The sequence below is a fragment of the Leptinotarsa decemlineata genome, unplaced genomic scaffold, assembly GCF_025532065.1.
Source record: "Leptinotarsa decemlineata unplaced genomic scaffold, Ldec_3_MD MMD2_tig00026374_RagTag_RagTag, whole genome shotgun sequence".
Taxonomy (NCBI): Eukaryota; Metazoa; Arthropoda; class Insecta; order Coleoptera; family Chrysomelidae; genus Leptinotarsa; species Leptinotarsa decemlineata.
The window spans coordinates 2,844,350-2,867,507 of record NW_027412710.1 but is presented as its reverse complement, the minus strand read 5'-3'; the positions used below and the strand labels follow the sequence as shown (position 1 = coordinate 2,867,507).

At 35.1% G+C, this 23,158-nt stretch overlaps 2 protein-coding genes across 2 annotated transcripts; one reads left to right on the top strand and one right to left on the bottom strand.

The window, feature by feature from the left end:
* Nucleotides 1-1,674: 1,674 nt before the first annotated feature.
* Nucleotides 1,675-4,284, bottom strand: LOC141486852 (uncharacterized). Its single transcript, XM_074185425.1, has 2 exons — nucleotides 4,098-4,284; nucleotides 1,675-3,099 (listed from the first exon to the last, which is right to left on the bottom strand). Exons 1-2 carry the CDS (start codon nucleotides 4,231-4,233, stop codon nucleotides 2,681-2,683), a joined length of 555 nt encoding a protein of 184 aa, XP_074041526.1. The 5' UTR covers nucleotides 4,234-4,284; the 3' UTR covers nucleotides 1,675-2,680.
* A 13,075-nt stretch (nucleotides 4,285-17,359) lies between these two features.
* Nucleotides 17,360-18,621, top strand: LOC141486803 (ubiquitin carboxyl-terminal hydrolase 10-like). Its single transcript, XM_074185369.1, has 2 exons — nucleotides 17,360-17,365; nucleotides 18,298-18,621. The coding sequence occupies exons 1-2, from the start codon at nucleotides 17,360-17,362 to the stop codon at nucleotides 18,619-18,621; spliced, it is 330 nt and encodes a 109-aa protein (XP_074041470.1).
* Nucleotides 18,622-23,158: the final 4,537 nt, after the last annotated feature.

The following is a 23,158-nucleotide window of genomic DNA, read 5'->3' as shown; positions in this document are numbered from 1 at the left end:
TTTGAATTCCTCAACCAATTCAATTGTTTCACTATATATTTTTATGTTTATGGATTTTTTGTCGATTAGATTATATTTATATTGAGTGGTTATGATCATTGATTCGGTTTTGTTTATATTGAGTTTCATTTTATTGATATTGAGGATTTCGGATATTCTAATAAGCATATTATTAATTTTTTTGACAGCATTCGTTAAGCTGATATCGATTGCTGTCAACAAAGTGTCATCTGCAAAGAGGTTTATAAATTCACAGTCCTGAATATGATTGATGTCATTTAGATATAAAATAAACAGTAACGGACCTAGTACACTACCTTGTGGAGCACCTGTATTGATGGCTTTTTTTGTTGAAATGTAGTTTACTTTAGTACACTGTGACCTCTCTTGTAAGTAACTAGAGAACCAATTGAAAACGTTGCCAGTCAAACTATAGTACTGTAGTTTCATAAGTAGAATTGAAATATCTATAGTCTCGAAAGCTCGTTTAAAATCGAGGAACACTGCTACAATGTACCTATTTGCATCCATATCAATTTTCCATTTGGATAGTGTTACTTGAAGAGCAGTTTCACAGGAATGACCAGCTCTAAACCCTGATTGGTATTCCATTAAAAGTTTATTTGTATTGATGTAGTCAAGAATTTGATCGTACACAGCTAATTCAAGTACTTTTTCCAAGCTTGGTAATGTATTGATAGGTCGGAAATTGATAGCCTCATTTGTATTTATTATTTTGGGAACTGGTACAACTGTACTTGTTTTAAGCTAATGAGGAAAAACACCAGTAGTAAGTGACGTATTGATAAAGTTCAAGATTATCGGACCAATCACATGAAAGATACTTTTCAGCACTTTATTATTCAGAATATCTGAATTGCACTTGCTGTCTAAACTATTTACTAAAATGTTTAGCTAATTCAAGGTTGAAGGCTTAAAAACTACCAGAGTGCATTCAATTATTGGAAGGTTATGGTTTGACCAAGGGTGGGCCAAGGGAATACTATTTTTAATTGATACTATACTATCAATGAAAAAAGAATTGAACATTTCAGCCTTGTCGTAATCTAAATTAGCTGTTGTTGTTTCAAAAATTATTTGGGTGGGTATAGGTGCATTATTGGGTTTGATAAGAGTTTTGAGTATTTTCCACATTTTTCTCGGATTCCTTGAACAATTATCTATTTCTGTTTTATAATAACTCAATTTTTTTATTTTGAGAAGATTCACCACTTCATTTCTGTGGTTTTTATATATATTCCAGTTCAATTGTCTTTCGTTTACACCAGTGCTACTCCTAAATGCTTTATAAGCCCTATCTCTTGCTTTGTTACATACAACAACTTCATAGTCATACCAGGGCAGTTGATTTTTCTTTATTGTGAATGATTTCAATGGTGAAATTAGATCTAGCTGCCTTTTTATATTCTCCATCAGGTTGTCGTAAATAACATTAACATCAGTTGAGTACAAAACCCAATTTTCCATTATTAATCCAGTGTTCAATAAATCAAGATTGTTCCCTCTAAAATTTCTAAAAATTTTTTTTAATCATTATTAAGATTTGATGAAAATTTAATCGACATTGTTATTACACTATGATCGGCAATTTTGGGAGTATTGTGAACTTTCACTTGAAAAGTACCTCGATTGGTCAATACATAATCAATTAAGGCTCGCGCAAACCGGAGCGGCCGCGAACGCGGTGGCGGACGCGGTGGCGATGCGGTCGCAAAGCGAACAAAACCACCGCACACCAATGCGTTCAAAGTGTAAGAAACGATATGGATTTTGAAGAGGAAACGTTGCTTCTCGCCATGTTAATTGACGAAGATGGTGAACCTCAAAAGTAAGTATAAACTAATCTTGTTTCTTAATAAATAGGTATAGTTATAAAATTGGCCTGTATATTTTTTTGTAGAAAGAAACGAAGAATTTGGATTCACGATATTAACTTAACTCGTGAAATTCAAGGAGAATTTCACACATTATATCACGAACTAAGAGAGGACGAACAGCGCTTTTTAATATATTTCAGGATGACTGTAGAATGTTTCGATGAAATATTAGATCTCATAAAAGAGGACATAACAAAACAGTTTACTCATTACAGAGAACCTATAGGACCAGCTGAACGACTAGCTGTAACACTTAGTAAGTAACTAACGAAATAATTATTTTTAAAACATAATTTTTATTTGTTGAACAAGTAAATAACGAAATAAGTATCTACCTAATTAAGTATTGCACATGTTTTAAATGTTGGACGAGAACTTCGTTAGTGAAGTTCCAAATCTTTCATACCAATCTACAGAAGATTCACTGTCGTGAAAATTGGATTCTGATGATCCCGGTCTGTCCAGAGAAGAATTTTCAGAAATATGCACCACAGGATTGGAGTAAGCCTCAGGTTGTGGAAAAACGTACGAGTTCGTAGACCTGCGTCGCTCTTCCTCATCCAGATGCTCCAATTCTTGCTCCATTAGTAGTTGTGATATTTTAAATTTAATGATAGCCTGTCTTCTTTTTGAAAATTTTTTTACAGTCTTAACATATCCTTTGAATATATTATCAATGTCATCATATGCACTTTCTGCAGTTTTCCTATCAAAATAAGAAATAACTTGCTCTACAGATGATGAAGATGATTGGTGTTTTGCTGGCTGATTTTGCCGTTGGCTTAACTGAGTTGCTGGTGCTTTGCTGAATTCATGTTTTTTGTTCTTTTTTGCTGGTGGCTGATTTGTACCAATTGGCTGACGGTTAGTATTTGTTTGCTGCATGTCAGAAAGTGGGTACTTTCACTAGGTGTCTGTGATTCAACCGAAGGGTCATTTTTATCTGCTGTTTCCTGACATTGGACTTGATTGTGGCCTTCTTCAGTAAGTTCAGATGATGGTGGTTGTCGTACTGACATTACGTTTGAATGTGTTTTGGCAAATGCCAAGGAAGGTCGCAAAAATTCCACTTGTTGAGCCCAAGGCCAAGTTTTATAACGATCCAAGATCTTCGTTTCTTGTCCAGTGGTGGTTTTTTCGGTTCTTAAATATTTACTATAGGAATCGCGTATGTTTTTCCATTTTTTCTTTATTTCTTCACCTGAAACAAGTTAACATTTTTATTGCTAATCTATTAAAATGCTTTAAGAAAATATTTATTTTTAGGATATCTTGCAACTAGAGATTCATGTAAAACTATTGACCATAGTTTTAGAATGGGATTTCGAACAGTGAGCGCCATAGTTTTTGAGGTTTGTACTGCGCTTTGGAACCATATGCAACCCTTATACATGCCTGAACCAACTGAAGAAATATGGGAAAAAAGTATAAATGGTTTCTACGAAAAATGGCAATTTCCAAACTGTTTAGGAAGCATTGACGGAAAGCATATTACCATAAAATGTCCGGATAAAACTGGATCCAATTACTTTTGTTATTTGCAAAAGTTTTCTTTCGTTTTACTAGCTATCGTAGATTATGATTACAAATTTATCTGTTTGGATGTTGGAGGATATGGCAGAAATAGCGACGGTGGATTGTTCGAACAATCTATTATGGGGCAAAGACTTGATAACAAAACCTTTAATGTCCCAAAAGATAAACCTTTGCCATTTCCAGATGAGTGTACACCTTGTGTTCTTGTTGGTGATGAAGCTTTCCCACTAAAGGAATATTTAATGCGACCTTTTCCACATCGTCAATCAAAATCTGATCTAAAAAAAGAAGTCTTTAATAAAAGGTTGTGCCGAGCACGCCGTGTCGTGGAAAATGCATTTGGAATGTTATCCAATAAGTGGCGGCTTCTCTTCAGACCTATTGAAGTAAGAGTTGAAACAGCCATAATTATTGTTAAAACTATTCGTGTATTACACAATTACTTGCTCATAAAACAGTGTGACTTGCCATCCAATTTATTAGAAGAAAATGAAGCGTACCCTGGAACCATTAGAAATAGAAATGATAACAGAAGATCAACAAATACTGCATTTCAAATTCGTCAAAGATTTGTTTCGTTTTTTAATGACAATAATTAATGATTAAAATAAATATTTCAAGAAAAATACATTACCTACTACAAATATGTTATTTTGTACTTACCAGTTACTTCAAACGACTCGGCAATCTCGTCCCATATTTTGTCTTTTTTCTTGATATTTTTATACTCACTATTAGTGAGATCATACAAAATTGGTTTAACACGAACATTTTCGATAAGCTCCTCTGTGCTCAACATGTTTTGTCCTGCAGAAGATCGCGCGAATTGAGCGGGCAAATAGTGTAAGCAGCGTTCTACCGCCAAAACGCCAAGCGAGACGCGGACAGTTCGCTGCAAAACAAGCGGGCGCGTGTGGTAGATCGCTTAGGTTTGCCCTCTTTAATTATTTTACACGCATAGCGTTTGAACGCATCGCCACCGCGTCCGCCACCGCGTTCGCGGCCGCTCCGGTTTGCGCGAGCCTTTAAAGAGCTGCTGTTGTTAGTCATCCTTGTAGGCTCATTAACTATACAAACGATACAAACAGCCTAAAAGTATGTTCTCACCATGCATCTTAAAGCTAATTATTGAACACCAATAAACCCTGTCAATACAAACTTTTTTATATATTTTAAAATCAAATTCCTTCCGTAAATAAATCACAACACCACCATTATGCCTGCTAGATGAATCAATTCTCACAATCCTGTAGCCGTCAATATCAAGTTCAAAGTCTTCAATGTCGGTTGTTGTTCGGGCTTCACTGAGTAAAACTACTGAAGGCTGGTAACAAATGATGTCATGCACGAGTTGGTCATGATTTGCTATTAGGCTTTGTATATTTTTATAAATGATATCAGTATTAAAGGGTATATTAGGATATTGATTCAGTTTTTTCGCTTCTGCTCAGGAGAAACATCCACAATTGTTGGTATATTGTTGATATAACGGATCTTCTTGTTGTTTACTCCCTGAGAAGTGAGATCCGCAAGCTTAGACTTGACTGAGAGATAGTATTCTTTTTGTAATTTTGTTTGGTCACCAAATACAATTATTCCAGGAACTATAATTTTGTTCTTGTTCCATAAAACATATAGGGCTTCATCACTGTTCAACAGAACTACTTTGATAGGTCTGTTTCTGTCTTCGGAAAATTTACCAAGTCTGAAAGTCTTTCTGATGGTTACTTCATTAGAAAGGTCACTAAGAATTTCATTGATATTTTTTATATCTTCTTTGGCCCTGTCACGCTGAGTATTCAGATTCGATTATTGGATATTACATACAATAATATTAGATGTCCTTGATTGTCTTTCATGCATATCTTGGACAATAAGATTGAGATTTTCGGCCATATTCTTTTCATTAGCTTTTACAACCATTTCTTGCAACTTGTTATTCTCTTATATTGTTTGAATAATTGTTGGTATCGATAATCAATATGAGATTTATTGGGATTGTGGCTTGCCAGTTTCATTTCATTTCTTTTGGTAAGTTGAGGAAATGATTAGAGCGTAATTATGGGGACTTTGGCATTTCAATTTACCTGGCGCCCAAAAATATAACTTCCACGAACTCACTCCTTCTCCTGTGTAGTGAACCGGTATGCCGCGACTGTCATCGTGACAGCCCACCAATTGTGACGCGCGAGAAGATGAACTGGCAGTCAAAGGAAAGTTCTATGAGATTGGACTTCTACTAGGTACATTGAGTGGACTAAGAACTTCTAGCGAAGTGGTGAAATTGCAAACAAAATTGGCACATGTTTTGGGAAGAATAGATCGAATGGATCCTGTGGAAGATGCTGTAACGGGATAAATCCCCACTTAAATTATTCATCATATAAAATGAAGAATATTATCAACTCTATCAAAATATTTTTTGTTCACAATAAATATACATTTCAGATGCTATAATTCAAATTGTTAATAACACGATATCCTCCATTGTTCTATCACGGCAATATTCCACTGCACTGGATGAAGGTCACAAGCACGGTGATTTGAGGTTGAATGAATGAAATTATCGATAAAGGTATGGTCTTTCGGTCAGCTAGTTTCCGAATCTGCTAGCCGTCAGCCGACAAATGTCACTTGGGCTCGCTCTTTCTCAATCTCGAGACTGAACCGTCTGAAACAAAAACGAAAAGTTATAATGTAGGTTCGTTTGGGCTGAAAGACAAATCTTCAGGAAATAGTTTCCCATTCTAGTTAAAGACCATTTTGATACGTTACCCATCTGTTAGCTGATGATTGTCCAGTTGTAGTCCGATTCCATCGCTTTTTCGATTGTTTACTTTCGTCTCCATTTTTGTCGACTGTTGACTGAGAATAGAATTTCGTCCCAGATTGGATCTCAGTCGTGATCTTCAATTAGCTATCACGTCCGGATCACGAGAGGGTAACTCCCGTTGTCGATAGAGGGCGTGAGAAGTCTCATTTTTATTTATTGTTGGAATTTTCCCAGAAAGTCTTGCTGGGAAGCAATTGTTCGAACCGTTATCGGGGTAATTTGTCAGAATTAGAAATGTAGTTGAGTAATTGGTGAACGTTATAAATTGGACCAGTTTTGCCCTATTAGGGTCATCTGTTGACCAGCTTCCTAGGTCTAAGTTAATACGCCTTTTCAGCAGATTTATTTTAATAAACTGCTAAACTTCAACTCTAAGTGACCAGTGGAGAAACTTCACCCACTCGTTTCAAAAGAGAAACTAATATTTTCCAATTTGTGAAAATATTCATCAGTTGTATGTGGTAATATCATTAAATTATTGTTTTCCAATTTTCGGGTACTCCGTTATGGTTGATTCTCAATTTATTTGGAAGAATGTTGGAAATAATCGGAAATCAAGCATTTTCAACGCGAAATGTGATTGGTTCGCTCAAGTCTGCTCATGGGGTATGCACCTGCGTTCCAATATTCGAACTTTTTTAAAGTAGGCTTCAAGGGAATGATTCCCCACCCGATATTTCCGGGTGGGGAAGGTAGCAAGGTAGGGCGATCGACCTGTCATTATCAGGATTCCTCAAGTGCAATTTCAGTAAAAACCTTTCGAAAAATTTGTGTTTAAAAAAATCTCGTAGAGGAGAAATTTTCAAAAGCTTCATTACTAGTGAAAAAGGTGGCCGTTGATATTTGACTATTTGTTGATTTTTGGTTGTTTGTGGCCCTTTCACTCTTTTTACGATTAGTGAACTTCACTTGAGTAGGAACACGCCATTTTGGGTCAATCTTTCTGATTCATTTTCGCCTTTAGAAAAAGGTGTACTTATATTTTTTCCTCATTCCAGAAGAATTTATGGTCAGTATAGTTCCTAGTATTCTTGGAGCCATTGGAAGTCTTGATCCGATTGGACCATTCGTAGATTAGATTTTTTTGTGGAACCTGGAAGAGACTCGTCTCACCGGAACAATTTTTTTATTCGTATCAGTGGAAAACCCTTCTGAACTCGAAGGTATGCCTCCTTGTATAATTTCAATTGTGTACATTGTATTGTCTATACAGGGTGATTCAAAAGTACTTTGACAAACTTCAGGAGGTGATTCCTCACAATATTCTAATATGAATTGTCCAAATAAATAAATGTCCGGAAACGCTTCATTTCCAAGATACAGGATATTGAAGTTTTATTTTTATTTTCGTTTTTTTTTTCAAATAACTTTTGAAATACTGAACCTAATTAAACGAAACTTGGAATTAGGAGGTTTTTGAGGTGTCGAATTCGAACCTGATGTTCTTATTGCTCTTACTCGTAGGAGGCGTCACCTACACGTCTTTTTCTTTTTTAAAGATTCATAACTTTTTTGGGCGTACTTCTAGCACATTTTTCAGTAAAAAAATCGATTCCTCTATCATATCTACGTAAATAAGCTACCCTTGTTACTAGTCGCTGTAAGCAACCGTTTTCTAAATATTTGGACTTGAAAACTTCAAGTCGATTATTTAATAATCGAAGCATGTTGAAGTTATTACGAATATTTTGCTTTTTTCACAAGAATGCTTTGGAAATAAATTTGACGTTTGTGAGTAGTTTTGGTTATTACATATTTTGTGACAGTTAGACGTTTTGTTGAAGTTTCCGTAAGTAGAAGTAGAAAACACTTATTTTGAAAAAATGGATTATTTAAACAATGATGCTCATTTAGCCGATATGCATTTCGTTTATGGCCTTGCGGATGGCAATGCGCGCGAAGCAAGACGTTTTTACCAGGAGCGATTTCCCAATCGAGTACTGCCTTCAGCTCCAACATTTGCTAGTCTCCACCGTCGTTTGGCAGAAACAGGTAGCTTAAAGAGGGCAGCTGATATTATTGGAAGACCACGAGCAGTCCGAACCCCAGAATTAGAAGAAGCTATTTTGAACGCTCTCGAGGAGAATCCAGAAACAAACACAAGAGTAATTGCTGAAGCTGTCAATTCTACTCAATCCACAGTTTGGAAAATTATCCACGATCAACAGTTTTATCCATACCATATTAAAAGGGTACAAGCTCTTTTGCCACGAGACTTTCCCCAATGCATTACTATGTGTCAATGGTTTTTGAGAAAATTGACTGGAAATCCTCAATATTTAAGATATGTACTCTTCACGGACGAGGCAAACTTCTCCCGAAATGCTATCACAAACTTTCATAACAACCATGTTTGGGCTCTCGAAAATCCGCACGCAGTTAGTGAAAGGCATTATCAGTATCAATTTTCTGTAAATGTATGGGCGGTAATAATTGATAATTACTTGATAGGTCCTTTTTTTCTTCCGCTCCGACTGAATGGCGCAACTTACAGACACTTTTCAGAAAATGAATTGCCGGGACTACTTCAGAATGTACCATTAGAAATTCGTATCCGCATATGGTTTATGCATGATGGGGCTCCGGCCCATTTTAGCGTTGTAGCCAGGGAATTCCTTAACACAGTCTATCCAAATCGATGGATCGGTAGGGGTGTAGAAGAACCTAACCAGGCGTGGGCACCAAGGTCCCCAGATCTAAACCCGATAGATTTTTATTTTTGGGGACATTTGAAGTCATAAGACTCCATTAGTGAACGAGGAAGATCTAAGAAACCGAATAGTAGACGCCTGTGACACAATAAGAAATACACCAATAATTTTTGAGCGGGTACGAGATTCAATGACTAGACGACTGACTGCCTGTATCTTCGCTGAAGGTGGACACTTCCAACAATTTATTTGAATACAATTTACTTTCGTTTATTTTAGTTTATTCTACATATTCAAAATTTCCTGAAATAAAATGTTGACATTTCTTGCAAACTTTATTAAAACAAATACTGATTATGCACCTTTGATAAAAAAATAACTATTTTGCTTAAGGATGTCATAAAGGAACGTACCCAACAGTAATCACCTCTTGAAACGAGTAAAACGTCAAATTCATTTCCAAAGCATTCATGTGAAAAAAGCAAAATATTCGTAATAACTTCAACATGCATCGATTATCAAATAATCGACTTGAAGTTTTCAAGTCCAAATATTTAGAAAACGGTTGCTTACAGCGACTAGTAACAAGGGTAGCTTATTCACGTAGATATGATAGAGGAATCGATTTTTTTACTGAAAAATGTGCTAGAAGTACGCCCAAAAAAGTTATGAATCTTTAAAAAAGAAAAAGACGTGTAGGTGGCGCCCCCTACGAGTAAGAGCAATAATAACATCAGGTTCGAATTCGACACCTCAAAAACCTCCTAGTTCCAAGTTTCGTTTTATTAAGTTCAGTATTTCAAAAGCTATTTGAAAAAAAACGAAAATAAAAATAAAACTTCAACATCCTGTATCTTGGAAACGAAGCGTTTCCGGACATTTATTTATTTGGACAATTCATATTAGAATATTGTGAGGAATCACCTCCTGAAGTTTGTCAAAGTACTTTTGAATCACCCTGTATTTAATTTTTCTCATATATCACAACAGCTACCCTAAAGGGGCTGTTGCCAACGTTACTGTCCTTTTATTAGAAGTAATGTTCGATCGAACGTGATGAATCACAATGCTAATCGAACACTGTTAACCGTTAACGGTTAACAGTGTTGAAGATACTTGAGACATCAAGTATCTTCAACATAACTTAGTGAGGATAAAAGATAACCTAGTCATTCCATGTTTGTTTGAAGGTGGTTGACAATGTTTCGTGATGAATTTCACTAGTTCGGACTTCCATTGTCTATTATATAAAATGATTTGAAATCCCTGAAACAAGTAAAAAAAGAATAATTAAAAAACGTCATCACCCGAAGACGATTGTAGATACCAACAATCGAAACGTCGTGAACTAACGTGACTTGGAATCTCTACACTTTTTTATTTTTTTATTATTTTCTTTTTGCATTCCTTTAATTTTTATTTATTCAATTATTATATTTTTACTTGTAGGTTATTTTACTATCATTTCATTTCAGGTTTATTGTTGCTTAATATAATTGTTATTTTCAACTATTCTTTTTTAATTATTCTTTTTTTACTTGTTTCAGGGATTTCAAATCATTTTATATAATAGACAATGGAAGTCCGAACTAGTGAAACTAGTCATTCCATTTTATTGAAGAATATTGAAATGGAAATCAACAGTTGCGATCGATCATTAAAACATTTATTTTTATGGATGTGGGAAAACATTTTCTATTGTTGACAATTATTGAAATTATTGAAAAACATCGTTTCCTGACATTGTTGCCAAGATTGAAAAAAATCAAATATTTTCCAAAATTCGATTGGATTGAATTTAATTAAATGAAAATGCAGCTTGCACGTTGTCACATAGATATTTAGGAAATGTGATAAAACATATAATTTCTTTTCATGAATTAAGATCATTAACTTCAACCATACATTTTCTGTCACATTCTTTTGGGAAGAGTTATTATATCTCAGTCTCAGCAAAAGTCAGCGTCACATTAGTTCAAATGAGACTTTTCTTTTCTCGAGGATTTTATTTTTTTACTGGGATACTTACTACCTGGACTCTGAGGCCTGAAAGATACATTTTACTTACTGGGAAACTGCTTGGACTTTGAGGCTTGGAATATACGCAAGTACCTGAAACATAAGAAAAAGGATTGATTAGTTTTTTCCCTCAAGTGTAACTTACTATTGAATATGTACAGCAGAAATTAAGTCGATATTTCACCTGCTGCTTCACTTCCTGCTTTTGCTTACTGTTTTAGTAAAAAAACATATTGTCTGTTATAAACGTATCGTACAGACACATGAAGTGATACTTTTCAAAACAGCTGTAATTGTCAAAAGGTAATACTTTTATGAATAGATACGAATTGTTCCACTTCATGTAACTGATAATGAAAAGCTCATTCCGTAACTATATTTTATAGATACAGTAATTTTTGTTTCGAGTATATATACTACGATTTCTTTTAATTCTACATATGAACTTGTTACGTTTATTTTTCACATTAAGACGAATCACCCATTTTATATTTATAATCTGCAATTGTCTTCATGACCGTAAATTATCCTAGTGTAGAACACCCTTCAGTTTCTGCCTGAATGAAGTGCTATGTTGCTAGCATACTGTTTTCGCTAAATATGTGAGTAATCCAGTCACTGTTGGATGGCGTGGGCAGTTCCTCAGGTTGAATTTATTAGGTGGTGAGCGCGCACACCAACCGAGAATGTACTGTTAGGGGGACATTTCGAGAGTGGAAACGTGAAAATTTAGCCTATCTCGACGGAAAAACATGATTTCTGGTATGCAACAGGTGTTAAAGTGCTGAGGTTAATTTTGTATTATACCTTCTGTAATAGGATTCCAGGATTTCACTTCGCCTGTATAATTTTGGGCAAATTGTCGGCATTTGAGTCGTATAGTTTTAGTGACGACAATTGTTGGTTAAGGTGACTAGCCCGTTCAGTTTATCTGGGATCATTTTGCATATCACGTGAGTCTATTTTCCACCATTTTGGGTATTCTTAGCATCACCATCACTCATTTGTTAAAGGTTTGGATAATCGCATTGACCATTTGATTCACCTCAGCGGACTTATTTGTAGCCGAAGCCATGAGGAGAGAAAATTCTACCCTTCTTGAAGGTATTATATTTTGTGTATAAAACTAAACATTATTCTAGTTTAGTCGTTTTTTTTTTTGCTTTCTTATAGATAGGTTTCCTTAAGAAACTTAATTAAGTAAGAATCATATTGATTTCTTTTCATTTTTCTCTTAACTGTTCGTGAAAGAGTATGAATTTCACAGGGTTCTAGTGCAGGGCACAAAATATGGACTTTGTGGCCCAGTAAAGTCATTTCGGCCCTCAACACAGGAGCCGTTCATTGAAGCAGAGATAGAATCCACAGGGAATGCCAACCGCCCTTTTTTCCAGCAAGTACCATTACTGATGTTTACTCCTGGTATTCAATTATTATTTTCAACTGAACCGACTTTAACCATATCAGAAGAATAGTTATTTTTTTGTACATTTTCGCGTTTTGAGACCCTCAGTGGGTCATTGTTCCGTTTAAAATATTTAGAAATTGTAAATTTAATGAATTGTCATACAAGGGACTCGTTCCTTGAACTATATCGATAGTTTATTTACTTATCATTACTACATACAGTGTGACCCATTTAAGATGGAAGCACCCTTATAAAACTTACTTTTTTAACCGATTGGAATGATTTTTTTTGTTAGGTAGATATTCAAAAAGTCTATTAGGACACCAAATATCATGAATAAATCTCAATTTCCAGGGCCAACTAATCTTATTTTTCAAGGTCAAAAATCTAAAAAAAATACTAGCGATTTTTTTAGAAAAACTCTGACTACACCACTGGATTTGTGACATTTTCAAATGGGTAAAATGTAAATTACGTTGAAATGCGTCAATCAATAAAAAAGTTATAAAGGAATGAAATTTGAAAAATATGCCGTTTAATCAACCCACCAATTCATGTTCAGGAATTTTATGAAAATTCTGTATACTCCACTGGATTCAGGATGTCTTGAAATATTACTGATCACAGTTTCATCGAAATCTGTTCAGTAATAAAAAAGTTATAAAGGAATAAAATTTGAAAAATATGTTGTTCAATGGAATTTTAGCAACGTTCTTACTACACCACTGGATTAGGGGCAATATTCAACAAAATATTATTTATTCAAATAAAATTCATGAAACGTTTATGGGAGAATCAATTTCCTTTCATAATGTATGTCGAACCATATCAATCAATCAGTTAATCACAACAAACTTTAGTGTCAATAATTTCAAATGAATCTACAAAAAACTAACTGTAAGTACATTTTTCTAATTGCTACAAACTAGCGGAAAACAATCTTTTATTACAATCAATGTAAAAATAGAAACCAAGAAGATACCGAATTGAAAAATAAATGAGTGCAATTCATATTCTGGTGGCCTCCACCAAACTTCCATCCAATTCAATGCATTTATCATATCGCTTACGAATATTTTTTAAAGTATTCCTCAATTGTTGTGGAGTAATTGCATCGCAAGCTTGCTGAATTCTGGTGCACAGTTCCACTCGATTCCTTGGTCGTGATTTGTAAACCTTTTGTGTAACATAACCCCAAAGGAAAAAATCGAGTGAAGTAAGGTCAGGCGATCTTGGTGGCCATCCAATTAATGTACTCCCCCTTCCTATCCAACGATTAGGGTAATTTTGATTCAGCCAACTCTTCACAATTCCCGCATTATGTATGGAACAACCATCTAACTGAAAATATAAATTTCTTGTTTCTGCAAGGGGAAGTTCATCTATTGCGTCCGAAAATTCATTCCTTAAAAATTGTAGGAAAATTGCGCCATTCATGTTGCCGTCGAAAAAGAATGGTCCAATTATCCTTTCATTCAGTATTCCACACCAAACGTTCACTTTTTCTGAATACTGCCTTTTACAGTTTATCACCCAGTTAGGATTTTCAGTGGCCCAATAGCGAATATTTTGTGATGAAACCACTCCATTTGTTGTGAAACTAGCTTCATCACTAAATAAAATTTTCTTTAAAAATTGCCTGTCATTAAGATACTCGCCCTGGGCCCATAAGCAGAATTCCAATCGTTTTTCTTGATCACCTAGTTCCAGAGTATGTAAAAACTTTGGTTTAAATGGCCTCAATTTATTTTTCTTCAGACATCGCCTAATATTCTCCCTAGGTAAGTTTAAATCTAAGCTGGCATCCCTCAAACTACTATTTGGATTATTTCTGAAGTAATCTAATATAGTCTGGTTATTTTCGTTCCTTCTTCGTATATTGTTCTTTAAAATATATGTGGTTACTGCTCCAGTCCGATTGAAAACTTGGTTTATTTTATGTACCGTGCTGTTACTTATGGTTGGACGATTTGGGTGTCTTTCATTGAATATTCTAGTTACTTCTTTTTCACTCCGGTAATCATCACCGGAAAGACGTATAATTTCGATTTTTTCTTGAATTGACAATTGAGCCATTATCTGTTTTTATTTTGAAACACAAATTATTCAGTTCACTAATGGTGCGTAACAAAATGACAATTTAACAAAATGACAATTCATGTGCAAATAAATAGATGAGAAACTGTAAGTCACAGCTAACTTGTTTATTTCATTAATGCATTCTGAATAACAGGCAGTTAAAATTGCAAATCTCATTTTTTGCTATTCAACAAAAGGAAGAAATCACAGCTGATATTACCTACTGGAATGATAATAATTATTATCCATTGCATATTTTTTTCGTTATAATTTCTATTGGGAGTACATTAGACTTGTCTTATATTGTTGAAATTGTTTTCATGAAGATTAACCAGGAGTTCTCTCCTGATTGTACTTGTTTATGTATCCACTCCACTTCGAGAAATACCTATAGACTATTTTTACCATCATGATTTTCAGATGTTATAATTGTACGACATTGCAATAATCACCCCAATAATTTTTTCAATAATCAACAGTGGTGTAGTAAGAACGTTGTTAAAATTTCATTTTACAACATATTTTTCAAATTTCATTCCCTTATAACTGTTTTATTACTGAACAGATTTCAATGAAACTGTGAACAGTGATATTTCAAGACATCCTGAATCCAGTGGTGTATTCAGAATTTTCATAAAAATCCTGAACATGAATTGGTGGGTTGATTAAACGGCATATTTTTCAAATTTCATTCCTTTATAACTTTTTTATTGATTGACGCATTTCAACGTAATTTACGTAATGTCACAAATCCAGTGGTGTAGTCAAAGTTTTTCTAAAAAAATCGCTAGTTATTTTTTTAGATTTTTGACCTTGAAAAATAAGATTAGTTGGCCCTGGAAATTGAGATTTATTCATGATATTTGGTGTCCTAATAGACTTTTTGAATATCTACCTAACAAAAAAAAACATTCCAATCGGTTGAAAAATGTAAGTTTTATAAGGGTACTTCCATCTTAAATGGGTCACACTGTATAAGTTAGGGTTTTTTTGGGGCTGTCGGACACCGTTCTATTGAAGTCTTGCCCTGACCACGCACTTGAATGCTTGTTTTAACAGGGGTGGATCCTGTAAACGTGATATGGCCATACCATGGTAACCTACCCCTGACTATTACTTCATCGCATTTGTCTTTCTAATTTCACCATTGATTCCACTCTGAATATTTCTGACTGCTTACCCATTACCATAGTTACCGTCTAACGTTACGTAAGCAGGATTGTCGTGCTATATGGGTGAAAATAAACAGTGTTGGTGGCTTTATATTTTGATTTCACTAGACATATCTACCCATTGAATTTCTAGTTACTCGACATCATTGTGTTCCACTATTTCTAGGTTTCGCGAGTGGATCATTACGAAAAGGCACTGGATGGTAAGGTAAACCTTGTGGCGCCCTGATAATTAAGAACTTTCTTATGAACCCCGCCTCCTCCACTGTTATAAAGCTAGGACGGCCCATGCCAGTGCCCCTTCGCCTTCAAGGGTAGAATAAGCCAGCCCCTATCAAAATAACATTATTTTCCCGAATTTTGACATTCTAACAATTGTCGATACTTTGAAATATTTCGGCACTTTGAAATTTCTTCGGACTTGGAAATATTTTTCGACTTGCATTATTTTCCCGAATTTTTGATACTTTAACAATTGTTGATACTTTGAAATATTTCGGCACTTTGGAATTTCTTCGGACTTAGAAATATTTTTCGACTTGCATTATTTTCCCGAATTTTTGATACTTTAACAATTGTTGATACTTTGAAATATTTCCGCACTTTGAAATTTCTTCGGACTTAGAAATATTTTTCGACTTGCATTATTTTCCCGAATTTTGATACTTTAAAAATTGTTGATACTTTGTGAAATATTTTGGCACTTTGAAATTTCTTAGGACATAGAAATATTTTTTGATTTGTATTGTTCTCCCGAGTTTTGACATTTTAACAATTGTTGATATTTTAAAATAGTTCGGCACTTTGAAATTTATTAGGACTTAAAGATATTTTTCTATTTCTACTAGTTTCGAAGTTTGGTACTTTAGTAATTGTACATACTTAGGAACATTGTGTTGCATTCGTGGACTAGGTCGGGAATTTAGATGGTTCAAAAACCATTGATACCTTAAGGTAGTTCGTATTTCGAGAATTCTTTGGACTTGCAGTTATTTTTTTTATATTCGGGTTGAAATAAGATTGATACGGAATTTGGCGTCACAACTGAGTAATAACAGAGTTTCGATACAGTAACATTTTTTTACATAATTGTTCTATGATCGATTATGCCTTTCATTTCATCAACCGTTTAAATCATTTAAGTTATCTCAATTGTTTCGAATTATGATTTATTTTTTAACACTTTGAAGATTCAGTTTGTTACCTAATACTCTCTTATCGTTTTGCATTGCCCAGCTCACAATCTCAACTTGATAAGTGTGCATAGTAGTTTTTGTGAAAGTAGGACTATATTTTTTCAGAATCGAAGTGTGACCTAATCAAAATAGTTATTTTTCAATTTTGTCAAACGAAGTGATCCTTTTCAAATTTGCTTTGGGTGTCGAAGAGCCTTACTTTTTGTAAATAGTTGCGAACGGTTTTTATTTCGAACTGATTATGAAATGTATGAAATGAAGAGAAACTCTTTTCAGGAAAGATAATTTTTTTGTAAAGTACTCTTTAAAAGGATTTGGAAAAGCTGAATACACTTATTTGAATTAATGAATCGAAGAGGTTTTGTATTAAAGTGTATAATATTTTAAAATTCTTGCAAAGCGCTTTCGACTTTCGTCATCATCAGTGCTCACCTGAAAGAAAGTGATCTAGTTGAAAAGGGAATTTAGTGAAATTGAAGTTGTAAAATTTTTTAAGGTTAAGAAATTTGGAAAAATTGTTTGAGATTACTTACTTGTCAGGCAACTTGCCTGACAAGTTGAGCACTGATGATGGTGAGCACTGATGATGACGAAAGTCGAAAGCGCTTTGCAAGAATTTTAAAATACTATACACTTTAATACAAAACCTCTTCGATTCATTAAGTACTCTTTAGCTTTCTAATTCACCATTATCAACCAAAACATGTGGGAGTCTTCCAAAGAGAGAAAGAAAAAAAAATAACTACAATGCAAACTCTTTGTAAAGATATGTATGTAGTGCATACACAGACGTTTCAGACAGAAACTGAAAGAAAAAAAACTTTTTCGAAACATCTATTTTCCCATAAACATTGAATTATGTGATGACATTTTGCAACTCTTTTTTCAATATATTCAGTGATGTTTGGCTCGACTTGATATGAAAGGTGGATGATAGAGTTTCGACAGAAAAAATAAAACTTTATAAATATTTGAGAAAAATTCTTTGAATGATAGATCGATCCAGATAGTAATCAAAGTAATTGTTTCAGTTGAATATATAGAGGGTAGACAGCAAGATGCGGAAGAGTTTCTGAGTTTTCTTTTGAACGGTTCAAAAGACGAAATGTTGGAGTTGTTTGAATGTTGCTCTGAAGAGGGAAAACCTCCTATTGACTCTGCTACCGGCGAAGATTCAAGTGATGAGTGGAAACTTTAAGGATCAAAAAATAGTGGATATGGATACAGAAGGACCAATTTTGCCAGTTCACCGATATGCGACATCTTCGAGGGACAACTAAAATCGAGCATACACTGTGCCGGAGGTCTCATTACTGAAAATGTCTAGCCTTTTCTCACGTTGCCTCTCAACGTTAACAGTTCAGAGTGTCAAGGAAGCGCTCGACCTATTCGTATCCAAAAACAAATTGGAGGGGATGATTTCTTCGAAAACTAATGGCCAGGTCGAAGCTTGGGAGTAAGTGACACTCCACGAACCTCCTGTTGTCCTCATCTTGCATTTGCAGTTTTCCGATTTCACCCACGGCGGTTGCACTAAGATCATCAAGGATTTGGAATATGAATTCGATTTGAATATTGATTCGACACTGGATTCGTCGAAAACACACTCTCCAGAAGAGAAGCAGTACAAGCTATTCGCCATCGTGTACCACGACGGCAATGAGGCTGACATGGGACATTACGTAACCGATGCCTTCCACGTCGGCTACAACTGTTGGTTGCGGTACAACGATTACTCGGTCAAGACCGAGCAGAATGAGTACGTGCTGAAGCCCCAGGGAACTCGGGTTGCTTATCTGCTGTTCTACAGGCGTAGCGATATAATGTGATCTGAATAACACCCAATATGATTTATGTTGTTAATTATGACTATTGTTTAAATATAATATTATAATGTAATATTTATATACCAATTGTTTTGCTTGACTTTGAAAAAATTCTTTATGATAGGTTGAATGAGTATAATATGATAGGTTCAAGAAGTATAATCGAATGTTAGATGACTTTTCAGTAATAATATTTTGTGACCCTTTTGATGATTGTTGGGTACTGAAATATTGTTACATTTTTCCCCTTGGGTTTACCAATAATTTACTTCACTGAACAATAATATCAAACTCACTTTTAATGCGACAAAACACTTAAACTTCACCTATTTTCAAGTGTCTATCGCCTTATTAGATCGTTTCGCATACCGCAATGTAACTTCCACTTGACTGTCTCGATGGGCGAGTGAATGGCGCCTATATTTGGCAATCGAAAGAACTGGAGCATTCGCGCGCTCTTAGCTACGTCACAATTGGTTTTATGACTACCAGTGGCGTCTGGCGTTATTTTCTTGAGGGCATGACTTACAACAATATTAATGAAAAATATGTAATTATAATATACATCGATATATTTCATTGTGGCTTTGATATACTAGTGGCTTTGATATATTCCGCCACCGTTAGAAAAGTAATTAATTAATAAATTTGGTAAAATTAATAACTAATAAGAAAAACATTCGTGCGCTACTCGTTGTCAGTTGATTTTAAAATACAATTTTGTTAGTCTTTATAAAATTTAATCTTGGAGCAAGTGTTTTAGTACATGGTCGGTCGGTAGCCGGTCGGTTCGACGTAGGTGCTTTGTTCACTCACTCAAATCGAGCGCCGTGTTGGTCGGTGGTTCAAGCCCCAGGCTGAAAGATCAATTTTCACTTGCTATCCTGCAACCCGTGTTAGGAATCACACGTTAAAAGGTAAGACCTCGTTAGTCCTCAGCTCGCACAAGTTTCGACTTCCGAGGGTTGTCGTTCGTAGGGGTGCGACAGCTGGTTAACGGAAAAACAGATTTCAAGCAAATTTTAAATAGATTAACATTATTTTTCATAAGAAGAAAATTAAAATAACTGTTAATTAATTTGAAAATGTTATGCGCTATGAAAATTACATAAATTTCAAACAATCAAGAGAGCAGATTTTACAATTACTGACTCTTGAGACATACCAAATATACACGGGCTTAATGCACAGATCAATAAACACTTCAAATACAAAATATAAAAATATAAATAACTTACTGATGACTTGATAGTGTGATTTTGCTTTCTCTGCAGGAGACTGCACACTTTCACTTTCTGAATTATCACTGTAAGACATATTCAATTTTTAATTATTAAAAAAAATATATGAATATATATATATATATATATATATATATATATATATATATATATATATATATATACACATCGGAAAAGTCTAGGGATATTTTTAAAAATGGCAATAATTTTTTTTTAGATCGCTTTAGGGAAAAAAAAGTTGGCGGGTGATTATTAAACGAATGTAACTTACAACTTATAAGCAAAACTAAAAAAAATATGGCTCTTCTTTGGCACCCCGAAAAAAAATCATGATACAAAAAAAATTGGAATCAGTACAAAGTATGGCCTCCACGCTGGTTTATTACGGCCCTACATCTATCGTGCATCGACAAAATGAGATTGTCAATGTCTTGTTGAGGTACATTTGCCCATTCAGCGATTAAAAGCTCTCTCAATTGAAACGTTGTGTGAATGTTCCCCATATGCGGAGTAATTCTTCGTTGAAGTATGTCCCACACATGCTCGATGGGATTCAGGTCCGGTGATTGTGCTGGCCATGGCAATACATCAACTCCTTCGTTGGTGAGCCAGTCAGTCACTAGACGCGCGACATGTGGACGAGCATTATCGTGCATCAGGTGGAAGTTTTCACCAACAGCACCAGCAAACGGACGGACGATAGGTAGAAGAATGGTGTCGAGGTACTGTCGAGCAGTGAGGGAGCGATTTGGAAAAACGAGTTCGGTTCTGCCGCCGATCATGATTCCCCCATAGCATTACTGTACCACCTCTGTATGTGTGGACTTCCTGGAAGTGTCTCAAACGTTCATTATTTCCAGGTCGTCTCCACAGTCTTACTCGACGAGAATCTGGATGAAATCCAAATCTGCATTTGGATTTCATCCAGATGTTTTTATATTCTTTTTGGGTTGCTTCCAAAACATCTTCTGAAAGTTGTCCCACAGGTAATGGCAAACAGGCTATTATGTCACTACTGTGAATAAGCAGCTTGTGAACAGAAGCACTCATCTTGTACCACCCGTAATTTTGCACACAAAGTTTTGCAGTCTCTAGACAGTGAGATTTGTGTCTAGTTTTATATAGTGGCAACTGGACATTGTGCTCAATATATTGGCAAATCTCTTCAATAGATTCTCATCCAGACCTGTTATTTCTGCAACAATAGAGGAATTGTCAAAAAATTTTCTCGCGGTGTTCCCGACATTTGAGTTTCCTCCACCCTGCTTTGGCTGATCTACAACTAGACCCATCTTCTCATAAAATAGATCAGTGATATGTTTTTTTCTTTCCTTCACTGCGTTTTTTGCTGTATCTCCTCTAGCTTGCCACTATTTTGATTCCATCTTATAGGCTATGTGCAAAAGATATTCGTAGCACCTGAGATATGAATGCAAAATTGAGATTCCAAACTTGAATGCAGAAATGTTGCATGGTCTAGCTATCACTTTCTCAAGGTCATTTATATCTCTTGGTGTGACTCGACATATATTACAAGCCTGTGTTGACGCTGTGTCCGTCAACACATTACACGTTTTCCCATCCATCATTGTGCATATGGGTATATGCTTAAACTGAATACTTTTTTTGCGTTCAGCAGGATATCTGTTGGTTTCAGATTTTGAATTTGCTGCATAATGAATGCATACATTTGCTTTGTGGTTTCATTATTTTCTTTTACCAACTTGAAACATATAGGGCGACAGTATTTTGTCGAAGATGGACTGAAGTTCTTCCAGAATATAAACTTTTGTTCTCTATGCACAACTGACATTTCTAGTGGCACTATTGTACTAATGACAATATTGGAATCTGAGTACTTTGGATTATTTGTGAAATTTTGCTTGTGAATACTGTGACATCCACTCCCATCTAAGCCCCATTTATAATGGACATCAATCTGCGTTACTTCAGTAGGGAGGTGCAGTTGAAGAACTTCACTCTGGACTTCGAATAACTGGCGGATTATCAAGTCCAAGAGATCTTGAAGAGGTATCGCAGCCTCGCTTGCAGAAATTATAATACTATTTGGGTAACATTTTTTTTTTCACTTCTGAAATGGTATTGTAAGCAGGATAAATATTGGCCCCTCTTGTTTTGGCACCTCTCTGAATATTAATGTAATGTTCTTTGGTAAGATTCGTATCAATAATGAGTGCCAAAGCTTCTTCCGGGCTGTATTTTTGTAATGAAGGTATTTCTTTCACATGCTGCATTTTTTTCGAACTCCTTGGTGAAGCTTCGAGAGCAAGCTTTATAACGTTCGCAGTTTTTCTTCTTCCCGTCTTCACTAAGCTGGATTCGGCAGCATAAGAAAGTTGCTCAGGAGATACATTGTCGACAAAAGTTCAAACATTTCGTTGTTTTGTGCGCAGAGAACACTCTTCAAAACTTTTTTTAGTCTGCTTTGGATTCTTTTTCTCCTAGGTGTAACTGCTTCACTATTCAAAAATTGAAGAACTTGGAATTCTTCGCTCAACCACCTTGCATGTTTGTCAAAGAATCGTTCTTGCATGTTGTGGCATTCTCCCCATTTAGACCTCAACTTCGTGATGAAAACTTTTATTTTAATTCTCAATGCTTTTTCTGTTGTTGATGGACAATCCTCAATGTTGTATTTGTCGACAATGTAATCAAACAATCGTTTATTGCACTTAGGTATCGATGACTTGAACAAACTTTCGCTCCTCAGTATCAAGAACAGTTCTTTTCTGGTTATTTTCGGCAACGCCACAGCGCCATCGACTGTCTGACTACCTGTGAAAAATGACGAATTATGTGAAAAGGTGGCAAAAAGGTGTGCTAAAAACTATTGCGAACTAAAGTTCAGACACGTGGGTTGTTTGTTCACTTTTTCTAATCGGAACAATGTGGAACTTTTTTTGAAAATCTAGTCAAACTAAGGCAAACAACAAAAAAAAATGTGCATTCAACGGATATGTTCGAATATTTCACTAGGATATTTCTATAACTACATAATTATATTGAAATTACAATGTACTTACCACAAGGTAAAATCTACATATTGAAAATATTCCACTTAATGCACTATAACTTCACAAAAACACAACAAATCGACCTACGGTTGGGATAGACCTGATGAGCCGAGTAAGGGTGATGAAAGAACTCGAAGTTCGGCTACCTGCCCCATGGATTAGGGCATTTCTAGAAAAAACCTAATCTTGTATTGGATATAAGGGATATTCGAGATCAGTTTGGCATTGAAATTTTATTCAAAATAAAACTTTATTTTTTTGACT

Coding starts and splice junctions, on each gene's coding strand:
- LOC141486852 (XM_074185425.1), bottom strand. CDS start 4,233: ATGTTGAGCACAGAGGAGCTTATCGAAAATGTTCGTGTTAAACCAATT. Junction 3,100..4,097: donor CGAGTCGTTTGAAGTAACTG/GTAAGTACAAAA, acceptor AACTTGTTTCAG/GTGAAGAAATAAAGAAAAAA.